The 22,764-nt window shown below is 42.1% G+C and overlaps 1 protein-coding gene across 3 annotated transcripts in view; it reads left to right on the top strand.

Annotated features, from left to right (window-relative positions):
- The window catches only part of Adamtsl3 (ADAMTS like 3), a 376,880-nt gene that overhangs the window by 212,791 nt on the left and 141,325 nt on the right, over nucleotides 1-22,764 (top strand). For all 3 annotated transcript variants that reach the window (XM_029568979.1, XM_008844443.3, XM_029568977.1), the window contains exons 10-15: nucleotides 2,252-2,363; nucleotides 8,745-8,883; nucleotides 10,034-10,084; nucleotides 10,988-11,192; nucleotides 17,167-17,314; nucleotides 19,429-19,513. In XM_029568979.1, coding sequence (XP_029424839.1) covers nucleotides 2,252-2,363; nucleotides 8,745-8,883; nucleotides 10,034-10,084; nucleotides 10,988-11,192; nucleotides 17,167-17,314; nucleotides 19,429-19,513 — 740 coding nt within the window. The remainder of the gene's footprint in view (nucleotides 1-2,251; nucleotides 2,364-8,744; nucleotides 8,884-10,033; nucleotides 10,085-10,987; nucleotides 11,193-17,166; nucleotides 17,315-19,428; nucleotides 19,514-22,764) is intronic.

Consider the following 22,764-nt stretch of genomic DNA (forward strand, 5'->3'; position numbering starts at 1 on the left):
AGGTGTCTGGGGCCCCAAGACTAGGAATGGCGCAGGGCCCAAACTAGGAGTATAGAATGGCAGGGGGGATGGAAGGGTGAATGTGGCTTAGGGAGTCCTGGTGTGGAGAGCTGTGCTATAGACTTACCCCAAGAGGCCTGAGGATAGTAGTGCAGGCTAGGAGAGTTAGCCGGTGGTGCAGGCCCAGGGAAGCAGAGACAGGTGAGGGCGGGGCCAGAACTAGAAGCAGTGCTCCTGGGGCCCAAGAAAGGGACTGAGTTGGTCTGGGTGAGAAGGATCAGGAAGCAGTATTGGTTCCCCAGGTGTCTGGGGCCCCAAGACTAGGAATGGCACAGGTCCCAAACTAGGAGTATAGAACGGCCGGAGGGATGGAAGGGTGAATGTGGCTTAGGGAGTCCCGGCGGGGAGAGCTGTGCTCTCAGCTAGCATTTTTAAGGTGAGGCTTTTGTCATTTTTAGTTTTAGGAAGTGTCCAGCAATTATATAATAAAATGCTGCCTCTTTATTACTCTCTCTGGTCACTCCATGTTTTATTTTAGAAATATTATGGATTTATGGATAGTTTTCAAATTTTCCTTTAAAAAATAGGCTATATTATTTTGTAAACACTTTTATGTGTGTAGCATGTGTATTCACTTATATATATGTGTTCCTGTATGTGAATATGGGCATACTTGTACCACAATGTGCATGTGGAGGCCAAAGGACAACCTTTGTTGTAGGTCCTTGCCTTCCCCTTGGTTTAGAGGCAGAGTGTCTTGTTTGACACTGCTAGCTGGCACGTGAGCTTCTGGGAATTCTCCTGTCTCAGTCTTCCATCTCATAGTAATAGAGTGCTGGGACCACATCCTTATCCTTTTCTGTACTGACAATACCTAAGATCTCTTCCCTTGGCTATTTTCAGGTATACCATCTTATGTTTCCATTTTCAGATCTTCCTTCCTTGAGCTTAGCTTTCATTTTCTCCATTTTTCTCTTTATACTGCTTGCTGGGAGCTTTCCTAGGTGCAGGAGTTTTGTTTTTGTTTTGCTTTTGTTTTTTCCAATCAGGAAAGAAAGTAAAGAAAATGTAGGAAGAGAGTTTGCTGCTTGAGTAAAATCACCTAGAATCAAATGCAGCCCTGTCTGTAACTGTTCCCTGATGGCCCTGCCCCCCAGTGTCCTTCCCTTTTAATTAGCTATTAGAATGTTCTTATGTAAGCACAGTGCATTTGTGTTCACTGCAGGTAAGTTTTCCCTAGTCATGCTGTTACAAGGACTTCTGGAAGAAACTGCTTAAGATATTACCATTAGTAGATGTGAAAAACATGACCATTGAAATCTACCTGATGACTTTATATCCATGCTCAGGTGCCAAGAATCTCAGAAAGTAACCAACTATGACTAGTAATAATCAGATATATAGAGATTAGAAATGCATACACAAACATCTAAGTGTTAATTGCATTAAAAATGAAACCGTGTATTTTAATAATGAAATGGAGATCTTTCTTTTAAAGATCTTTTTTTAAGGTTAAAACCTCATTCAATTTTATGTCATAGGGTTTATACTGAGTACAATATTGTATTACTGTATTAATTCAACTGTAAACCTAAAAATTTACAGCCAATTTTGAAAGGGATGCATCTTAGCTCTGGAAATTGTTATTGACTATGTCAACGCTGTTGAAATGAAATGCTTCTTCTAATTGTGTGATTATTAAATAAATAATTTTTAAAAATGTTAGAGTCAAAGTGCATTATTTGCACTTTGTATGTATGTAAATATAATGAAACTTATTACTTTGTACAATTAATGTATGCTAATGGAAAATTTAAATACTGTTTGTATAATATCAAAGCAAAGTAAGACTCACCAGAAAAAATTTTAGTGTCAAAGTCCTAATTCTATGCTGTGTTATGAGCAAACCCCCAATTAAATCTCAGTCTCTAATGTCTTAGAAATCAGAATTAAAATTTTCAAAAACAAAAAGTGCCAAATAAGTATAAACAAACAAGTTCACATATGGTGTTGTGAGTCCATTCATAGACATGGAGTTGTTTGGGAACATGACTCCAGGGAGATTTGTTAAGGATCATCTGAACCCCATTCTGGAAAATTTAATTGAAGGACCAACCCACCATCGTCCTTATAGTTTTCACGTACCATAGGTTATAGTGATACTTGTGGGTGCTACCTGGATGGGTGAAGAAAGCAGGAAGAGCCGTGGCTCACTGTACGCAAATGTGTCATCACCATTCTCTCCGTCCAGACCAGGTACACCGTGGCCAAAGACAGCGTGGTCCAGTTCTTCTTTTACCAGCCCATCAGTCATCAGTGGAGACAAACTGAATTCTTTCCTTGCACCGTGACCTGTGGAGGAGGTGAGGCACAGACTTTTGTTCATAGACGCAAAGAGCTGAGAGTTAAGATTTACACATGTGCCTGTTTGAGATGGACTTACAGGCTGGCATAGACTCTCAGCTGTGCAGTGAAGCTGATGACCCTACATAAACCTATATTCTTAATGATACATAAAACTGAACTGGGAAAACACCTTTTACTTTTCACCAAAATCTGGAAGCATTTGCAAATGTTCTTTTTTTAAAAAAAAAAAAAAGATTGATTTATTTTCATTATTTTTAATTATGTGTCCAAATGTTTTCGTGTATGGATATGTGCACGTGTGTGCAAGTACCCATAGAGGCCAGAGACATCGGATCCCTTGGAACTGTAGTTACAGGTGGTTGTGAGTTGCCTGATGTGAGTACTGGGAACTGTATGCAGTTCTCTGGACAAGCAGTGTGTGCTCATAACTGCTGAGCCATCTCTCTAGCCCCATGTGTTATTGAACATGTGTTTTGTTTTGTTTTTTTTTTTTAACTTGAACAACAAAGAGAGAGCAACTTGCCCAATCAGATCACATCAGTGGATGGTGCTGGTTGTAGCATTAGTTCTCCAACGTATTTCTCCTTAGATGTGAGAATATTACCTAGCCAAGATGAGAAAAGGTCTCCACTAAATGACAAGGGGAACGTCCTGTCTAGGGTGTGCTTAGTTCAAGCTTCTCATAGACAGTGGAAGAAGGTTTGGGGCCAGTGTAATCCAAGGTTCCACAGGTTATCTAGCGCATCCTGGTATCCACATTTTGAGGCTCACCCTATAAAGCAGTATCTTTCTATGTCAGCTGTGTCCATAGTAACATCACCATTTTTGCCTATCTGTGCTACTAATACTCTGTTAGTCACTTAAGTTTTCTTTAAATAGGTCTTTCTTTAAAACTTTTAAACATGGGACTAGAGAGATTGCTCAGTGGTTAAGAGTGTTGGTTGCTCTTTCAGAGGACCTGGGGTCAGTTCTCAGCACCCACATGGCGACTTAACTCCAGTTCCAGGGAGGGAATCTGATGTCCTCTTCTGGCCTCCATGGGTACTGCATGCTTGTGGTGCACTTACTTACATGCAGGCCAAACTCTCATACACATAAAATAAAAATAAATAAATGCCAGGGGCTGGAGAGATGGCTCAGTGGTTAAGAATGCTAGCTTCTCTGTCAGAGTACCTGGCTTCAATTCCTGGCACCCACCATGGTAGCTAACAACTATATTTAACTCCAGGGGAATCTGATGCCCTCTTCTGATGTCCATGTGAGCATTGCACAACATGGGTGCAAATGCAGGCAATACACTCATACACATAAAATAAAAATAACAAATAAAATTTTTTTGGTCTTTTTGAAGCAGGGTCTCCCTGTAGCCCCAGCTGTCCTGGAACTCACTATGTAGACCAGGCTGGCCTTGAACTCACAGAAATCTACCTGTCTCTGCCTCCCAAGTGCTGAGACTACAGGCATGCGCCACCATGCCTGGCTTAAATAAAAATATTTTAAAAGTGAATGTTTTAAAAGCCTTAAACTTATTTACAAAAAAAGAATTTAATTTACTACCTGAAGTAGAATACAATCGTTTCTTGCTCTATAGAATACAATCACGTAAACAAATACAGAGAAAACAGAACACTGAGAGAAAATCCTTGAGTTCCTGTCAGCTCAGGCATTCTTTTGGTTTATTTTTAATTTCCGAATTTTGTCAAACATGATAAGCATTTTTTGTTTGCTTGTTTTTTTAGACAGGCTCTCATGCAGCCCAGACTAACCTCAAATTTGCTATGTAGTCAAGGATGATCTTGAAATTCTGATCCTCCTGCCTCTATCTCCCATACTTAGGAGGTACAGGAATACAGGCATGCACACAATGCCCAGTTTATGCAGGACTGGGGACTGAACCCAGGGCTGTGTGCATGCTCATCAAGTATGCTACCAACTGAGCTATATTTCTAGCCCCAAGATAAGTATTTTTTTTTAAAGACGGTCTGCTTGTATTCCCACCTGGCCTGGAACTTACCATGTATTCCAAGCTAACTCAGTCTCACAGAGATCCCCCTGCTTCTGACTCCTAGTACTAGGATTAAAGGCATGTGCCACCACAGTTGGTATAAGAGAAGCATGTTTTTATAATTTTTATTGAGCTTTTGTACATTTCATGCAACAATTCTCAATCAAATTTAGACGCCCTCCCACATCCATACCCCCAAACCCCCCACCAGGACTCATATATTCCAACATACATGTTAAGTCTTATCCAGGCAAGCATTTGTACCCAGATGTCCTTCAGTGCAAATTCATCCACTGGAGTCTAGCCAGCCTATCTAGAGATCATAAGTAAGGCATACACTTCCTCAACCAGTAGTAATCAGTCTCTAGTACTTCCCATTCTAGGGAGTGCCTGACACTCCACTCTGGGCCCTTGTCTGATTGAGTTGGCATGGGTCCTGCGCTCAATGCCACCATTGCCACAAGTTTACATGTGCAAGCTTCCAGTGACCTGAATGCCTCTGCTTCCCTGTGTTCATGAACCAGCCCTGGATCTTACAATCTTTCTGCCCCCTCTTTTGCAGTGATCCCTGAATTGTGGGTGGGTGAGATTTAACACAGGAGTCCTATCCAGGGACACACGCCCTGTAGACTCTGATTCTTTAAAACTTGGCCAGTTGTGGCCTTCTGTGTGCATCACACTCTGTTGTATAAGGATGTTTCTCTGGTGATAATTGAGGGATGCATTAGTTTTCTCTCTATCCCTCATTCCACTATGTTCCATGAGCCTTAGGTGTAGAGGTTTAACTGTAGATGTGTCACCTAGTACTGGACACCTCTTAGACATATATTATTTGTGCCTGACCAGTTCTGGAGTTCTGCAGTAGCCTCTTTCTGTTGCAAATAATAGTGTAAAGTATGTTTGTCTATAAATATAAGGATCCATATTTAGCATATGGTAAGAAATTTTATTTTTCTAGAATTATCACAGAGATAGGGTTTTCTCTAGGATCTATGTCCTCTCCAGCCATGTGTATTTGGCTGAGTTTACAGTGCCACCCATGAGTTCACTCCCATCGAGATGGTCTTAAGTTCAATTAGATAACTGTTGATTACCCCCCCACCCCCCACACACAGATAACAGTGCCACTACTGCACCAATAGTGGTAGTTTGCTGTGCTGGTCCTTGTGGTTATTAGGCTTTAGGGCTGGGTTGAACCGTTGATTGATTTTCTCCCTTAGCATATTATCATGCAGCATCATGAGAGCTAAACTTTAGGTCGAAGGCTTCCAGGTCAGTTCCTGCTCCATTGCTCCAAGTCCTGTATCCCAAGTATGTCCTATCTTCAGCAGTAGGGTCTTACCTTCTAGTTCTGGGAGATAATCAAGAGCTCTGGAAATAGCCTGTGTTATTTTAGGAGTCTCTTGGACCACTCTCACTCAAAGAGAGGTCTCTTCTGGTCTGGTACTGTGTTCCTTGTCAGACAGCCCCCAGGTGTACATATGCACTAATGTTTAGACACTGTATATGCATTTCTCAGGGAGGGGGTTGGGTGTACCACATTTCTCTCTTGGTTCCCTAGTCCCCCAAGATTCATTCATCATTACTTTTCTCCCTCCCATCTGACCTTCCTCCTCCCTCTCCCCAGTCCCAGCAACCCCATTATCTTTGAGCCTCAGTTTTTCATCTGTCACTGCAACTGTTTTCTCCTTATGGCAGTTTGTGTGGGACAATGAGATGACACATGTCAAGGAGCATGGTGTGGTGTGTGGCACTTAAGAGCTATCTGCTGTGTCAGAACCTAAACCTGAATGTGGTCCAAATGCCCCTGCGAGAAACATCCTGGCTACCCCTCCCCTCCCTGCATTGTCAGACACACTGATGTTGAGCTGCATGAAACACACATGACTCAGAGGGCACAGAGAGAGTAGAACAGGCCTGCAGATACTGTATGTTGAATTCCACTTCCTTAAGCAGGTGGATCATAGTCCCAGGGAAGCCAACAGTCTCTCATGAGTCCCAAAATGATGGACCTCAAAGAGATGGTGGATGCTTGCTTATTCTCACTCTGTGGAGAAACAGGCACCCCTTACATTATTTCTGACCTCTCACACACAGTTCTTCAGAGAAACACTTCTGTTTGGATTCATAAAGCAAAAGAGAAGCTCTCCACTCCAGGAGGGACATGGTAGGAATTTTCTAGTAGGAATTGGCTTAGATCAGTTGATTCAATTCTTGGAAGTGGGAGTTTTTTCTTTCACTCTGATGCTCAGAGAAAGGCAGTCTGTCCTTTTGGAATGTGCCCAGGGGTACCTCCCAGGGAGATCACCCTACATGGGAAGAGAGGTAGGTGGAAGACATAGAGACTTTAGGCTACTGGGGGAGGGGGATGCCTTCCCTTTCCCACACACTGGCAGGATTTCAACACATTTGTTCACAATATTGAAAGACAATCTGCCTTTCTTTGCTCTTAGTAATCTCTATGCTGCAATAAAATTAAAGAGGAAAATGAATTCTCTCCATCAAATTATAAACACCTGTATGTCCCTCGATTCATCCCTTTAGAAGCATGTTTTCATTTAGGATGAAGACTTCTTTGCCTCAAGGACCATAATCTCATGCTGTACTTGTTTTGGGGAGAAATAAAAGTACACACATAAAACCTTCAAAGAAAGCATTGCCAGATTTTAATTATATTAGTAATCAGATCCACATGATTGTGTGAATGACATTTCAGAAATTTTTGGGTAATGAGTAAAATTAGTTCGTCAGTCTCTGAGGCACCTTGGGTACTGGAAGGACTGTCTGCTCTGGTCTGTAATTATCAACACGGGACACTTGAGCTGTCTGGAGGAGGCACTGAGATTGCCACGGCCATCTGATATTGTAGCCTTCTGGCAGACACTGGCACCAAGAAACATTTTATTGATGCCATTTGGATTTTCATTCTTGCGGTTTCAACCTTGCTTTTTGTAATTCGTACCAGTCTGTCCTCTGCACTCAGCCTACGTCCAAGCCATGCCTTGTAGAAAAGCTGTCTGCTGGCTTATAAAATCAGATTCCTCTCAGCAATCAGGATTTGAAATGTATTTTTAGACCAATTGGCAGACACTAAGAGCCTAGTTTTAGTGGTTTTTATTTCTTTTATTTTTTTAGCTCATTCTAGCTTTGAAGAATTACCTTAAACACACACACACACACACACACACACACACACACACAAATATTCACTTACACAGACTCATCATGGCTTTCATGTAGTGATAGGAAACCTGAAGGCAGAGCTCTCTGAAAAGGAAAGTGTCATGTTGTGAATTATTTCCTAAATTTACAGTGCTCATCTGCTGGGAATGTTCACTTTTCTCAAGGAAAGACTGTGCAGATTGGATTTACTAAAATCAGGAGTAAGCCTTCTTAGGGATGAAGGCTTTCAAAGCCTGTGAGGCAGAGTTGATGGAGGAAGTGGGTAGATGGATTCTGCCCCTGATGCTGCTATATTCCTCAGTCAGAAAGGTTGCTGATGTTGGAGGTGCTGTGCTATACCAGGTTAGCAAATGATTAAAGGTACCCCAGGCAAACAGTGTCATATTATAAAAGAATTATTTGATCCAGCAACAACCCAGCATGAGAGCCACAAAAAAGTGGAAAATAGACCAAGATTTTAAAAATTAAAAGGTTATTAAGGCTGGGGGCATAGGTAAAGGGTAATGTACTTAACCTAGCATGATCAAGGCCCTGTGTTTGATCATCAGTACCACAAACATGTTTTCTAATGTAATCAGTTATATATGTAATCATAATCACAATATAAATATATATTCAACTGAATTCAAAACATGCACTCAAAATGACACTATGCAAGATAGTTTCATGTTTAAGGATGTATGAACAATGAATCAGAATAGGTATCTGGGGAGGGAAACAAGATTAATGGAGCAGGTATAGGAGAATAGGGATATTCAAGGGAAGAAGAGGGAGAGGTTGCCACTGTACCACAATAACAAAGGACAGACAGTAAACTAAGGGCAGTGGAGAGCAAAATTACACTGGAGGTCCAGACATTTCCTAAAAGGAGTCCACTGTAATATGCAACCAGTGGTTGGTTCAAGTATCCATGCTTGGTCACAGTTTTTAGTCATCTCAGAAGAACCTGAGACTCTTCTCCAGAAAGTCCCAATTTCCTGGACCTCAGCTGCAGTGCTTCTGGCTTAACAGGACCAGGAAAGGCCCTGGCCCTGTATATGTAACACTACCTCTGGCTTCTGTTAGACAGCCAGAGCTGAAGATCACAGAGCCAGGTTTCTTAGAGAGGAAGCAAAGCATGTGCAGGCAACCTTGCCAAGTGGATGTCAAAATGATACAGCATTCATCTTTCCCTCTAAAACCCTTTTAGGTTATCAGCTGAACTCTGCTGAATGCATGGACATTCGCCTGAAGAGGGTTGTGCCTGACCACTATTGCCATTACTACCCAGAAAATATAAAGCCCAAACCAAAGCTGAAGGAATGCAGCATGGATCCTTGCCCATCAAGGTTTGTGCAATTGCCCACACTTTTAAAAGAAACAAACCAACTCCAGTTCACACACAGTCCTTTCAGGACAATATAATTCTACTTCCATACTTTTAAACATGCCCTGATAGATCATATTTATGACAAGTAAATAGGAACTAGGACACACTTGCTGATCTAGTCCCCCCTGGTTAGTTCTCTCTTACTATGAGATCATGTATTCATAAGCTTTTTATAATGAGCCTTTATGAGCAATTCTTGCACATGCATATATTAAAGATCTCTGTATCCAAGAAGTATCTTCCAGTATTCCATGCATAGTACATCTGTCAGTCATAAAAATCTTCTGCTCACTATTTTAGACTTTAAACTGGGTCACCCATTACCACATGTTGACTTTTGAAGTGTTCACATTTAACTCCATATAAATAATGCATTATGTAAGGAAGCACAAAGTTGTAATTCCAGAACAGAAAAGCTATACAGAAACAGTCCTATTGCATAATTTACTACCTGCTGGCTTGGATTGCCTGGGTAAGTTTCCTGGCTTTCCTACAGTATCTTAAAATAACAGCCCGGTATCAAGTCCCAGAGTCCTCCAGCTACTTTCCAGCTGGCCAAGGCAACAGCTCACAAGTGGGAAAAAAAAGCCTTCTCAGTGGATTTTGTTTCCTGTCACTGAACTGCCCACTTCCTGTAATCCTGGTTGAACATCATTATTAACAGAGACCTTTCAAAGGAGAGAGTCTATGAAGCAAAGTGGTTTCTTGAAGATTCTGCCAACATGACAATGTGTTCACAGCATCAGTGTGTTTTATCAGTATACTGGTGGTTGAAAGGAATTGATAGATTTATCTAGATGAAGAGAAATTTTTCTTGACTTAACATGCCTTTACTCCTTTTCATACATTTTTATATTTAAATGTGGATGGTTTGTATTGGAGTTGCTCTTGAAAATTGTCTGAAGTTTGGTGAATGACCCATAAAACTTGGCAATTCAGGTTTCAGTGTGAAAGAACTCTGTCTTATGAAATTTCAAATCTGCATTCATCAATTAGCAAATGTGTTCATTGACTTAGAAATGATATTTTCACAATGAACCTGTATTGTTCAATGACCAAATGTGATGATTGATTTGGAAGTGATATTCTCACAATGATTTCATTTACAGTGATGGATTTAAAGAGATTATGCCGTATGACCACTTCCAACCTCTCCCTCGGTGAGTTAAGTCTTCCTGTTTCCTTTGTAATTTACTATGAGTAGGTTTTGGAGAGACAGTTATTGTCCCCTCTATAGAGCTAAGAGTCAATAGACTCAATAAGAATAATCTTTCTAAGAACCCAATGGGGCACACTGCATCTGAAAGTGCAGCTCTCATTACCAGAGATGGCCAACATGTCTTCAATACCTGAGTATTACAGAAAGAGCAGAAACATGGTGGCTAATCCTAAATTTGAATCTTCTTTGATAGCTACATGGCTTGACTCCCTCCTTCCCATCCTCTCTCCTTCCCATCCTCTCTCTCTCCCTCCCATCCTCTTTCCTTCCTTCCCTCCCTCCCTCCCTCCCAGCCTCCCTTCCTCCCTCCTTTCCTTTCTTCCTCCTTCCTTCCCTTCCATCTCATAAAGCCCAGTTTGGTCTCAGAATCTCTAAGTAACTAAAGCTGGCCTTCAACTCTTGGTTCTCTTGCCTCTACCTCCCAAGTTCTGGGATTACAAGCGTATGCCACCATGCCCAGCTGGTATGGTTCTTTTTTGACTTTGACTTTCTGTGAGTCTCAGTAATATGATCCATTAGCGTCGTATTCACATTCATATTCACTTTAAGCATCCTTTCACATTCATTGTATATTCAAATTAACTTAATCTCATAATGGCCCCATGAAAGCTAATTAAGACAAGTATATTATTCCCATTTGACAGAAACCTCAGGCACAGAGGAGAATTCCTTTTGACTATGGACTGTGGCTATTAGGATTAAAGTCTTAGGAGTTTTCAGGCCTTGTGTCCTTTCAACTGAGCCATAACTTGATACCGTGAAGTCATCCTCTTTGAAACCCCTTGCAAACTTGAAACACACAGACATTCAACAAATAACGTATTTTTATTTGTTTGCTTTTGAGCTGGGAACATAATCCTTGGACGGCATGCTCAGTGTCCTGTGGAGGGGGGATTCAGAGACGGAGTTTCGTGTGTGTGGAAGAATCCATGCATGCAGAGATACTACAAGTAGAAGAGTGGAAATGCATGTATGCGCCCAAGCCCCAGGTCATGCAGACTTGCAACTTGTTTGATTGCCCGAAGTGGACTGCCATGGAGTGGTCTCAGGTGAGATTTGAGAACATGCCACTTCTATCACATCAGAGGTTTTAAGGAACGTATGCTATGTGCCTGACTGCACTGGATGTCATGGTGTATAAAAGCTATATGTAGGGGGCTGACGAGATGGTTCAGTGGATAAAGAACATGCCAGACAAGCAAGAAGACAAGAATTCAGATTCTCAGAACCCATGTAAAAAAGCCAGTCAGACTTGATGGCCATCTGTCATCCCGGCACCCAGGAGGCAGAGACAGGGTCCTGAAGCAAATGCCAGCTAGACTAGCCAGAATCAACAAGCCCTGGGTTCAGCAGGAGACCTTGCATCAATAAGTAATTTGGAGAATGATCAAGGAAGATGCTTGATGCCAACTTGTCACTTCCCCATGTATGCACATACATGTACATGTGTACCTGCACACACTCATGAGCCCACACACATGCAAACATGTATACAAACCATGTACAAACACATACTAAATAAATAAATATTGAATGCGAACATAGTCTCTACATCCAAAGGGCTCTGGAAGAAAAGACGACGGAAGAGGCCACAAGTGTCGACACAGGTATTATTTCTGTTATGCATGGTAGTCCTTCTGGAAGACCAGATGCTAAAGCAAACCTTCAGGAGGTTGCTGTTGCCACTGCGATGCTTTTGAAGATGTATAGAATTGGAGAAAGTCCAAGCTTAGAGTGAACGTAGCTGTGGCAGGCGGCCAAAAAGAGTTGGCCACGCAAATGCAGGAATGATGTGCAGTAACTCAAAAGGGACAGTTTATGTAAAAAGAGAACTGAACCCATGCTCCTAAGAGCTGGGACACGAAGGTGGAAATGCTGACATGACATTATAAATGTGTCCCGATCATTAAGTCATTGAGGTGTGATAGGCGAATAGTGGGAAAGACCAGAGCAAGTGGCTTATTGAGAAATCATGATAGGAGAAAGGTAAAGAGGAGAAAGGAAACATCACAGAGGTTTGACAAGACCTCATGTTGAATTTGCTTTCTAGGGAAATGAGAGAATTCGCATCCAGAACAAATGTAGTACATGTGGATTAGTCCAATGGGAACAGTGCAGGTGTCTGTATTTAATATGCTAATTTCAATCTCTTAATTTTTCTAAAAAATAAGGTACAATCAATTTAAGTTTCTGTATGATATATAAGCATTGATATAGCTATCCATCTATTTACTGTGTCAGTTGTCATGCTAGAAGTTAAGAAAGCTTGCCTCAACTCCCAGAGGTTAGAATCTAGCTACACAGCCATGCATGCAAACACTTGTAATATGGCTAGCCTGTGTGCTCATGAGCAATGTTATTCATGCATGTGGTGCTCCAGGGACACACAGAGAAGGGATTCACTCCACCCGGAGGGACCAAAAGTGTTTCAGGAAGGAGGCTGCCCTCGAAATGGAATCTGAAGATACATGTTGGCCGGATGTAGAGCCACTTTGTTTTTCCAAAATCCATAGACTAAATGTCACCCTGTAGAACTTATCAGTACTTTTAGGGCAGCAGACATCAGCTCTTTTTCTATTCACATTTCCCCTAAAAGAAGTTTGAAAAGTTACTCAGCCTTTCTTATATATTTAGGTTGACATATACATTTTAATCATCACTTTCATTGCAAAGAATATAATTTCCACTGTGTGGTGAATACTGATTTTAAAAGCAAAGTGCTATGGCATTTTTAAAATCCATACCCAATGGAATCTAAATGCCATGATCGTTTCTGATTTGCCATCTTTTATTAAACAGCAGGAATGAATTCTTTAATGATTTGGTTTGCCTATTTCTCCCCCTTGAATTCACCTTTCAGTTTACTCCCCTATACAGCTTTATCCTAAAATAATTTATTTTTATGTTTTAAAGACTCATTTTTAAGATTCATATTTTGGAGACTGGAGAGATGGCTCAGCAGTTAAGAGCGCTGGCTGCTTTTCCAGAGGACCCAGGTTCAGTTCTCCACACCCACGTGGAGGCTGACAACCATCCATAACTCTAGTTCCAGAGACTCTGACCCCCTCTTCTTGTCTTCACAGCCATTTCACATACAGGCACACTTATATACATGCAGGTGAAATAGCCATACACATAATAAATAAAAATAAATAAATAAAGGAGAAGAAGATGGATGAGGAAGAAGAGGAGGGAGAGAGTGATTTTCAAGTGAAGACTGGATCTTCCTTTTCAGATAAAAGGAAGGTACACACAACAGAGATCTGAAAGCAGAGTTTCAGGCCCCCATCAGACAAAGGAGGTTTCCAAGGGAATGCTGTGGTCTTTACGTACTGGAGAAGGAAGCTTAGCTAATAAGCACCTGTTCTATGGGGCATATGTGACAAACTATATGATAAAAATTGCAGAAGATGGGGGAGTGGGACTGACTAGGGCTGGGTTTGTTTTCTGCACCCTGCTTACAGCTTAGGACCTAAAGGACCTCGGTACTCAAGCAGTAAGCTAGATTGGGAAAGATAAATATTGTATGTTTCTTTCATATGTGGAACCTAGATATTATATATATATGTGTGTACCCACATGCATACACATACATGCATGTGTTTATAAAGTAGAAGGAGGACACTGTTTGGAAAAGGAAGGGAATTAGTGGGGTGCTGGGCAGGAGAGGCAATGGGAATGAATATGCCCAAAGTACATGATACACCTGAATAAAGATGTCTTCATGAAATCCTCTTCTTTGTGCAATGAACATACATTAGTAAAAATATTTAATGCCTAATAATTTTTAAAAGTATATATACATACATATGTACTATCAAGAATACACAGAGAAAAAGAATTCCTAGATTTTCACTTGAAAATACTCCATTTATAGGCAAGAGTAACTTCCAAATAGCAAACAGATATTAAAAATTCAATGAAGAAAATGCTAACAACACAAACTCCATGAAAAGGCAGAAAAAAATAGCACATTGTTTTAATGCCTTTAACTTCCTGACACACCTACAGTAATTGTGTGTGTGTGTGTGTGTGTGTGTGTGTGTGTGTATTTTGGCAGTGTTGTGTGTCTTCCTCTAACACTGTCCATCTTATTTTTAAAATAAAATTTATTTATTTTAATTTTATGTGTATGAATGTTTTGCCTTCATGTATGTAAGTGCACCCATGCATGCAGTGCTCTCAGAGGCCAGAAGAGAGTGTCGGATCCTTTGGGATTGGAGTTAAGGATGGGTATTAGCCACCATGTGGGTTCTGGGAACCAAACCTGGGTTCTCTGCAATAGCAACTGGTGCTGTTAATCATGAGTCATCTCTCCATCCCCTCCACCTTGTTTTTTGAGACAGGTTCTGTCATTGAACCTAGTGCTCACTACTTTGGCTAAACTGGCTGGCCAGGAAGGCCCAGGGATCCTCTTGTCTCTGCCTGGAATTACAAGTACATACTACTACACATGATTTTTACATAAATTATGGGGACCCAAACTCATGCTTGCACAATGAGCACTCTACCTACTGAGTCATCTCCCCAGTGTCATTATCAAGTGTCAAAGAGTATGGAATGAGTGAAGATATTTTGGTGTTGACTCTAGGTCTGTGTCTTCAGAATTTCTCATTTGCTTCATGGGAATTACTAGGCATGGGTGGACAGCCATGGCTAGTAAGTCCCACATCAGCTCTCAGATTCTTGCTCCTGTACACATGATTATTTACCTGCACCAATCTTTAGTTTTCGTATACTGTGTGGCTGAATAATCTCAGATGGTGTTTTCTTACGACAATAGCTCTTCAAGATCCCTGTAGACAGAATAGACAGTTTAACCCTCTAGCATGGTTGGTTGAAGCTAACTTTATTAGAAAAGTTTCTACTTCACAAATTGTTTGGGTAATGTCATATACAATTTTAAGTAAGATTGATAAAACTTGAGTCAGTTTTCTTTCATCTTTGATTTAGAGGACAGGAAGTTTTAGAACATTTGTTCTTCTTGACTCAGGTTTCCCCCCTTCTGTGAATTTCCCTGAGCCTTGAGAGGAGGGATGGGATATAGATGTCTCATTTAGGGCTAAACTCTGCAGTCTCTTATTCTCTGCATGTTGACCGGCTGTGGATCTCTGTGTTCATTGTCTTCTATTTCAAGAAGTAACTTCTCTGATGAGGGTTGAGAGATGCACTAATTATGGGTATAGCGATAAGTCGTTAGGGGACATTTTACTTCATTTTATCTTCTCAATGTATTGTTTTTGAATTTTTGTGCATTTCATACATACATCTTAATCATATTTAGGCTCCCCCTATCCACACCTCCCTATAGCACCCCCACCAGATTTCATGCATTATGTCATATATGTTAAGGCTTATTAGTCAAGTTGTCCTCAGTGCAAGTTCTTCCACTGGAGTCTAGTCAACCTAACTAGAGTCACTCCCTTAAAGAAAATCAACTCTCCCTCACCCAGCAGTGATCAGCTGCCAACAGCTCCTCAGCTAATGTTGGAACCCGCTGCCCAATTCCTCAGTTCTATGCTGGGATTTTGTCTGGTTTGAGTTTGCATGAGCCTTGCACATGCTGTCACCATTGCTGAAGTTCATAGAATGGAGATTTCCAAAGGTCTGGAAGACTCTGTTTCCTTGTGTTCATGCACCAACCCTGGCTCTTACAATCTTTCTGCCCCCTTTTCTGCAATAGTCTCAAGCCATGGGTGGGTGAGTTTTAATACAGGAGTCCTATCCAGGGACATGCACCCTGCAGTCTCTTATTCTCTACACTTTGACCAGTTGTGGCCTTCTGTATACACCTACCTCACTGTTGCATGAAGAAGTGTCATTGGTGAGATTTGAGGGATGTGTTAGCATTCTCTCTACCCCCTTGTTCTGCTATGTGCTATGAGCCTTAGGTATAGAGGTTCCACTGTAGATGTGTCACTTAAGGCTGGGCATCTCTCAGATACTTATTCTCTGTATGTGACCAGTTGTGGAACTCTATAATTATCTCCATACTTTATAAGCATCCATATTTAGCATATAGTAAAAATTACATTTGTCTAGGGATACGACAAAGGTAGGGTTTTCTATGAGATCTGTGACCTCTCCAGTCATGTGCATCTGGCTATGTTTATAGTGCCCCATGAGTTCCCTCCCACTGAGAGGGCTTTAAGTCCAGTTAAGTCCAATTAGCAGCTTATATAGTATCCTCCAGAACTAGGAGAGCTAGTCTTCAGGGAGGAGGCTTCCAAGTCAGTTCCATCTCCATTGCTCTGTGTCTGACGTATGTCCTGTCTTCAAAAATAAGGTCTTATCTTTAAGTTCTAGGAGGTAACCAAGAGCTGTGGCAACAGCCTGTGTTATTTGGGGAGTCTCTTAGACTACCCTGACCAACAGTTTGAAGGGAGTTTTCTCCTGTCTGCTATATAGCCTTCAGGTATACACATGCACTCCTGTTGAGGTATTGTATGTGTGTTTTTCAGTAGGTTTTTTTGAGCTGATGCATTTCCCTCTGGTTTTTCATACCACCTAAGCCTTATTTATCTCTCCAGCCTCTCTTTCCATGCCTAATCTCACTCTTCCGTCCCCAAAGTATCCCATTTCTTCCATTTTCCCCTTGATAATACCTGTCTATATTATCCACCCCCTCTTGAGCTAGGAGACATTTTTTTAAAAACCATTTCCATTTAGTAGACTATTAGTAGCAGATTCTCCTCTAGGGCTCATGACTTATCTAGACACAGGTTTTTGACCCCCATAATAGTGCTAGGTATGGATTTCATATCCTGGAGTGAACCTTAAATCCAATCAAAGGGTGACCTTTGAATTCAAAATTTAGAAGGAGGGTCTGTGAGGCAGAGCCCTGAAGCATAAGCATCTCAGAAAATCAGCCTCTATCCCTTTCTTTACATAATATGTATATAGAGGTATTTGTGTTTAATATTTATATAGATCAGTAGCTCACCTTTGTATGTTATAAAATCACGGCTTCATAGACCTTGTCAAGGAAAAGATCCTCAAGGCATCTCTTTCCCTTTTCTGAAGTGCACAGTGACATGTGGCCGAGGATTGCGCTACAGGGTGGTTCTGTGCATTAACCACCATGGGGAACACGTGGGAGGATGCAACCCACAAATGAAGCTGCACATCAAAGAGGAATGTGTCATCCCTATCCCATGCTATAAGCCAAAAGGTAAGTGTGGTGTATTTTCATTGAAATCAAATGGGGTTTTCCAGCTCACATTTGGTACTGGGCCACTCCCAGTTCTCCTTTTTTTCTTGTAAAAGTGGTTCAGCTGGCAATTTACAATAGATCTAGTTGAGGAAGTTGGACATAGATGACTAATAATCTGGAGGATAAACTGAGCTCCTGTTCATGTAGTTCATGTAGGGTGGGGTTCCTATCTGTCCAGACTTGTGCTGGCATTTCATGGAAGACATAAAAACACTAGTGAGAAGTCCCTGCTGTCAAGAAAAAAGAGACTATTTGGGCCTGGAAAGATTGCTTAGTGGTTACGAGCACTGGCTGCTCATGCAGAGGACCCAGGTTCAGTTCCCATGACCCATATGGTGGCTAACAACCATTTGTAACTCCACTTCCAGGGGGGTCTGGCACCCTCTTCTGGTATCTGCAGGCATTGCATGCATGGGTGGCACTCACATGCAGGCAAAACTTTCATATACATAAAATAAAAACTAATAGATCAAAAATATTTTAGAAAAGAAAAAGGAGGATATAGAGGAGGAGTAGGAAAAGGAGAGGGTGAAGAAGGGAAAGAATATCAAGGAAAGGAAGAGGTGGAGGAAGAGGAGGAAGAGTCAACAGCATGAGCAAAGACATAGTGGTTTTGATGTCTAGTATGGAAGAAGAGAAGGAGGGGGAGGAGGGGGGAGGAGGAGGGGGAGGAGGAGGAAAAGGAGGTAGTTTGCGTTCTAAGAATAGCTATTCCCATTCTTCTTTGTGTCTGCAGCATGTGGGTACCTCTCCACTGGAGGCCCCTTCTCGAAAAAGGAGCAATGTTGTTATCAAGTGTCACAGAGCATGCAGGGAGTGAAGATGTTCAGTGTCCCCTCTAGGTCTATATCTTCAGAATTTCTCATTTACTCCAGGTGAATTAGCAGGCATGGGCGGACAGCCATAGCTAGGATATTCCACACCAGCTCTTGGATATTTGCTCCTCCACACATGATTATTTACCTGCACCAATCCTTCTGACAAGTATTGCCCTTGCAATGGTAAAAGAGTGCCAGCGAAACAACTCAGTGGGTAAAGGTGCTTGCTGCCAAGCCTGACAAGTTGGGGTTGATCCTCAGAACCCACATGGTAGAAGCAGAGAACTATTAACTCCTGTAAACCATCTTTTGCTCACAGTGCATGCATGCTGTGTTAAGCGTGCACACACATACACAAATAAATAAATAAATAAATAAATAAATAAATAAATAAATAAATAAATGCAATAAAAGGAAGCAGGAAAAGATTGTTCTCATCTGTTTGCAAAGACTCTTTCTTGGTACTTCAGAGAGGATGGTAAAATTCTCCCTCGTGGATTCTCTGTTCCTTGTCTATAAAGGTAGTCCCACAGTTAATCATTCCAAAAATATGTTTAATAAAGTCCATCTTACAGAAAGAACACTGGTTGCTACATCAGACATGCAGTTATCATATGACCCCATCAGCAAAGCCCTTTTCTTCTTTCTCTGCGTTTGGGGTGCTTCCATAGGCATTTTCTTAGTGTCCAGATCTCCCTGAATCATCCCCAAGATATTTACTTCCTCACTTCACAACAAGATTATTTCTCTCCTGATATCAAGGAAGCTTCAAAGGACCAAAAGGGACACCAGCTGTCCCTTCCATGCCACGTGTAGTCCCATGGTAACAATGAAAATCGAGCAAGCCATAACACAGATGCTCGTCTTCCCACTCCAGTGGCCTCCAAGATATTTGCCTTCTCTATTAATTCTCCATTCAAAAGATGAGAATAGTTTGTTCCAAAGAAAATAATCTGATATTGTTGGAAGAAGAGTGTTAGTGTACAAAGAAGGGCTATTGCTTTATAAAAAGCATTCTTATGTTTAAATTTGAGACCACGTTCAACTATATCATGGAGATTATTTTAGTTGCATTTTTGTAATGTGTTAATTTTAAAAGTAGCATAAATTTTACTCATACCAGTAGCAAATGTACAATGCGTTTGAAAATATAACCTCAATGTTAATGAAACCTCCAGCTAATATCTAGCACATATCCAAGTCCTTAATGATTGATAGTAATCAAGGGCATTGTTTATGTTTCATCATTCTTAGAGAAAAGTCCAGTGGAAGCAAAATTACCTTGGCTGAAACAAGCACAAGAGCTGGAAGAGACCAGAATAGCAACAGAAGAACCAACGTGAGTCCAGGGCCTTTTATGGATGGAATCGGGGCATAGCCAGTTAACATGATATATGTAATCTTTGTACTCATTGGAGTTCAACGATACATTTAGTATCCAAATGACCTGGATTTACGGACTCCAGAGAGCCCGAGCTGGCTAAGGGTTTTCTTTATTTCACAATTCAGCAGTCCTGCTTTGGCGTGTGTGTGAGAAGCACGGAAAAGGGCTGTGTTCTCTAACTTAAAGCAGATCCCATGTTGTCTTACAGTGAAGGGCTCTGGGATAGTTCCTAGATGAGCATGCATGGTTTAACCAAAGACCATCACAGTATTGCCTGAATTAGCCAGTCATTCTGTAGGTAAATCATGGCTAATCTCTGTAGTACTAATGATGTTGAAACACAACAGGGTGGCCTGAGTGATTACAAGAAGTTCCAGCATTGATAAGACGTGGGGTGACAGAAAGGATGGTAGTACATTTATTAGAGCTAACAACCACCCCAGTGAATCATGTGACCTCACTCTTTAGTGTTTGTGTCTCATTATCCTTTGTATAAAAAGAGCGAGTTGGGCTTGACTCTCCAGGGTCCACTTCACTTCAGAAATCAGCAGCTGCTGTCTGCATGTGACATGATGAGGCCAGATTGTAATGAAGTCAACAGAAATATGGAATCAAGAGCAAATCAAAGAAGCATTCCTGAAGGAGGGAGGGAGGGAGGAAGGGATAGATGGAGGGAGGCAGACAAGAGAGAGAGAGAGAGAGAGAGAGAGAGAGAGAGAGAGAGCGCAAAAGAGGGGAATGAAGCAAAGAGGCTGTGAGATTTCTAGCCCGTGAGTCTATCAGAACAGCAGCACCAGTGACAGGCTAGGGTAATTGGACAGGACAGCTGATTCCACAGTGGACAGTTGAGTCTGTAGTGCTGACAAGCTAGCTACAAAGAGAGCAATTCACAGATGTGATAGGAAAGAGAATATCAACAGCCATCTGGCTCATTTCCCTGAGGCATCAACCCCAACCTGCTTCTTTTACAAATGGAACTGGATAAAGAAGTGAAGCCTTATGTAAGGGCCAATAGCTAGTGGTGGTGGTTCTTGGCTCCAAGACTCATAATGCTGTTAAGTCTATGTCCCATACCATAGCACCCTGGGACTCTTCCTTATAACCACTCAGTCCTGTCAGCAATGGGTGGAGTTCACTGCATTGAGGCACAGTTCATTGATGTGTTGAACAGCCCAAGTTGTTTCTAGTTCTATCCCCTCTTCTATTGACCAGGTATTTTCTCCTATTGAGTCAAAATGCATATGTCCTTCAAATTTCTGTTTTCTGAAACAGAAACAAACGTGTATGCTCTAACCCATGTGTGGTAAGTTTTCCTAACTTTGGAGAAAGCTGTCGCCATGGACCACAAGTGCTTTGTCTTTTCCAAGTTCATTATATTCTCTCTCTCTCTCTCTCTCTCTCTCTCTCTCTCTCTCTAGTTTATTATATTTTCTCTCTCTCTCTCTCTCTCTCTCTCTCTCTCTCTCATTTTTTTTCAAGACAGGGTCTCCCTATAGCCCCAGCTGTCCTGGAACTCACTACGTAGATCAGGCCAGCCTTGAACTCACAGAGATCTGCCTGCCTCTGCCTCCCAATTTTTTTTGCTTTATTTTTAATTTATGTGTATGCATGTATTGTGTGTATGTATGCAAGTACACCCATGTCGTGCAGTGCCCATGGAGATCAGAAGAGGGCATCAGATCTCCTGGAACTGGAGTTATAGACAGTTGTTAGTGGCCGTGTGAGTGCTGGGGTTTGAACTCAGGTCTTCTGCAAGACCCAGCCCCAACTTCATTATTCTTAACATCTCAACAGTTTTCACACGCTATTGTTTTCAGGGCCCTTACCAACCTCATTCCTTGCCCTGACCTGCAGGGCGGGAGACAGAGACTTGAACTCCCAGGGACCTGGAATGATGGGACAAGAGACACGAAGAATGACAGCAAGACAAAGAACTCTGATCAAGCTGCAAAAGTTTATTTTTCCATGGGGATTCTTATACGGGCTGAAGCGGGAAATTAGCTGGGGAAGGGGAAGGGAAGGTGTTGTCTCAACGGGTTAATGAATGTCCCTAGGATGAGGGGACCTGGCGCCATGGTCTGGTTGCAGGCTAAGGAAATTGGTTGTTGCTCAAACTTATCTTAACTCATTGGAAGGGTTGCTTATCTTAGGGGGCAGGGAGGACTGATCAGCAAGTTCTCCGGAGGATGCTTGCCCTGGGGGGCAGGGAGGGCTGCCAGGCAGCGTGGTCTCCCACAATCTGGGGTATAGTCTGTGTAGCAGCAGTGCTCCTGAGTGATTTTAGGCAGGATTTCCTAGAGAGAGGGCCGGGGTCTGCTGGTTGAACCTGTGGCAGAATGAATCACCCTGTGTCTGATCCCTACTCTGGGCACACAGCAATTCTGCTGCGCCTGACTACAGGGGAAGAACCAGCACCCAGACACACCTAGACCAGGACTCACAAACTCACAACCCCTGTGTTTTCCTGGGAGAAAGAAACCCTCTTCCTTCTTGACCCCTGGCCTCCTGACACAGACCCCTCCTAGCCCTTCAGAGAGTTGGAGAAGGATTTTTCATTTGCTGGATGTCCTCTTCCATCCTGGAAGCTTGCCTCCCTGGTCCTCACTGTGCCCCTTTGGCCTCGGAGGGACAGTTGTGCATGTATATGCCCTCAAGACCGCATGCTGGTGTGGGGCCCCTGCAGCTAGGAGAGAAGACACAGGAGACTCGGCCAAACGCAGCGCCTCACTCAAGGTTTCCTTTCAGAATGAAAATACCATTATGTTTTCTGTTCCTAACAGTCCCGCAGCAGAAGCAGCTGGCAGCCCCTCAGGGTAACATCACATCTCCCTTTCCCACACTACCAGTCATAGCAGAAACACACAGAAAACCATGTGATCCAAGAGCCCTCATGCTGCCTCCTCCTTCCTGGCACAGGGTGGGTGGGGTGATGCTCAGGCCCCCAGCACCAATGGGGACAGAGTAAAAGACTCTGTGGGTCTGGGGTCCAAAGGGAAGAAGCATGATTTATAAGATACCGTCCAGGGGAAGCATAGATCAACCTGCTCATTTCAAAGATAGCACTCCTGAAACCTAGGAGGAGGATGAGGGGGCCCAGACTCACCAGCAAGTTCACATATAACAGTATTTCCAAAATGCTTCTTAAACATCAAGGACTAATGGAGCATTGTGTGTGTGTGTGTGTGTGTGTGTGTGTGTGTGTGTGT

The sequence above is a fragment of the Nannospalax galili genome, unplaced genomic scaffold, assembly GCF_000622305.1.
Source record: "Nannospalax galili isolate Female #2095 unplaced genomic scaffold, S.galili_v1.0 scaffold902, whole genome shotgun sequence".
In the NCBI taxonomy this organism is placed as follows: domain Eukaryota; kingdom Metazoa; phylum Chordata; class Mammalia; order Rodentia; family Spalacidae; genus Nannospalax; species Nannospalax galili.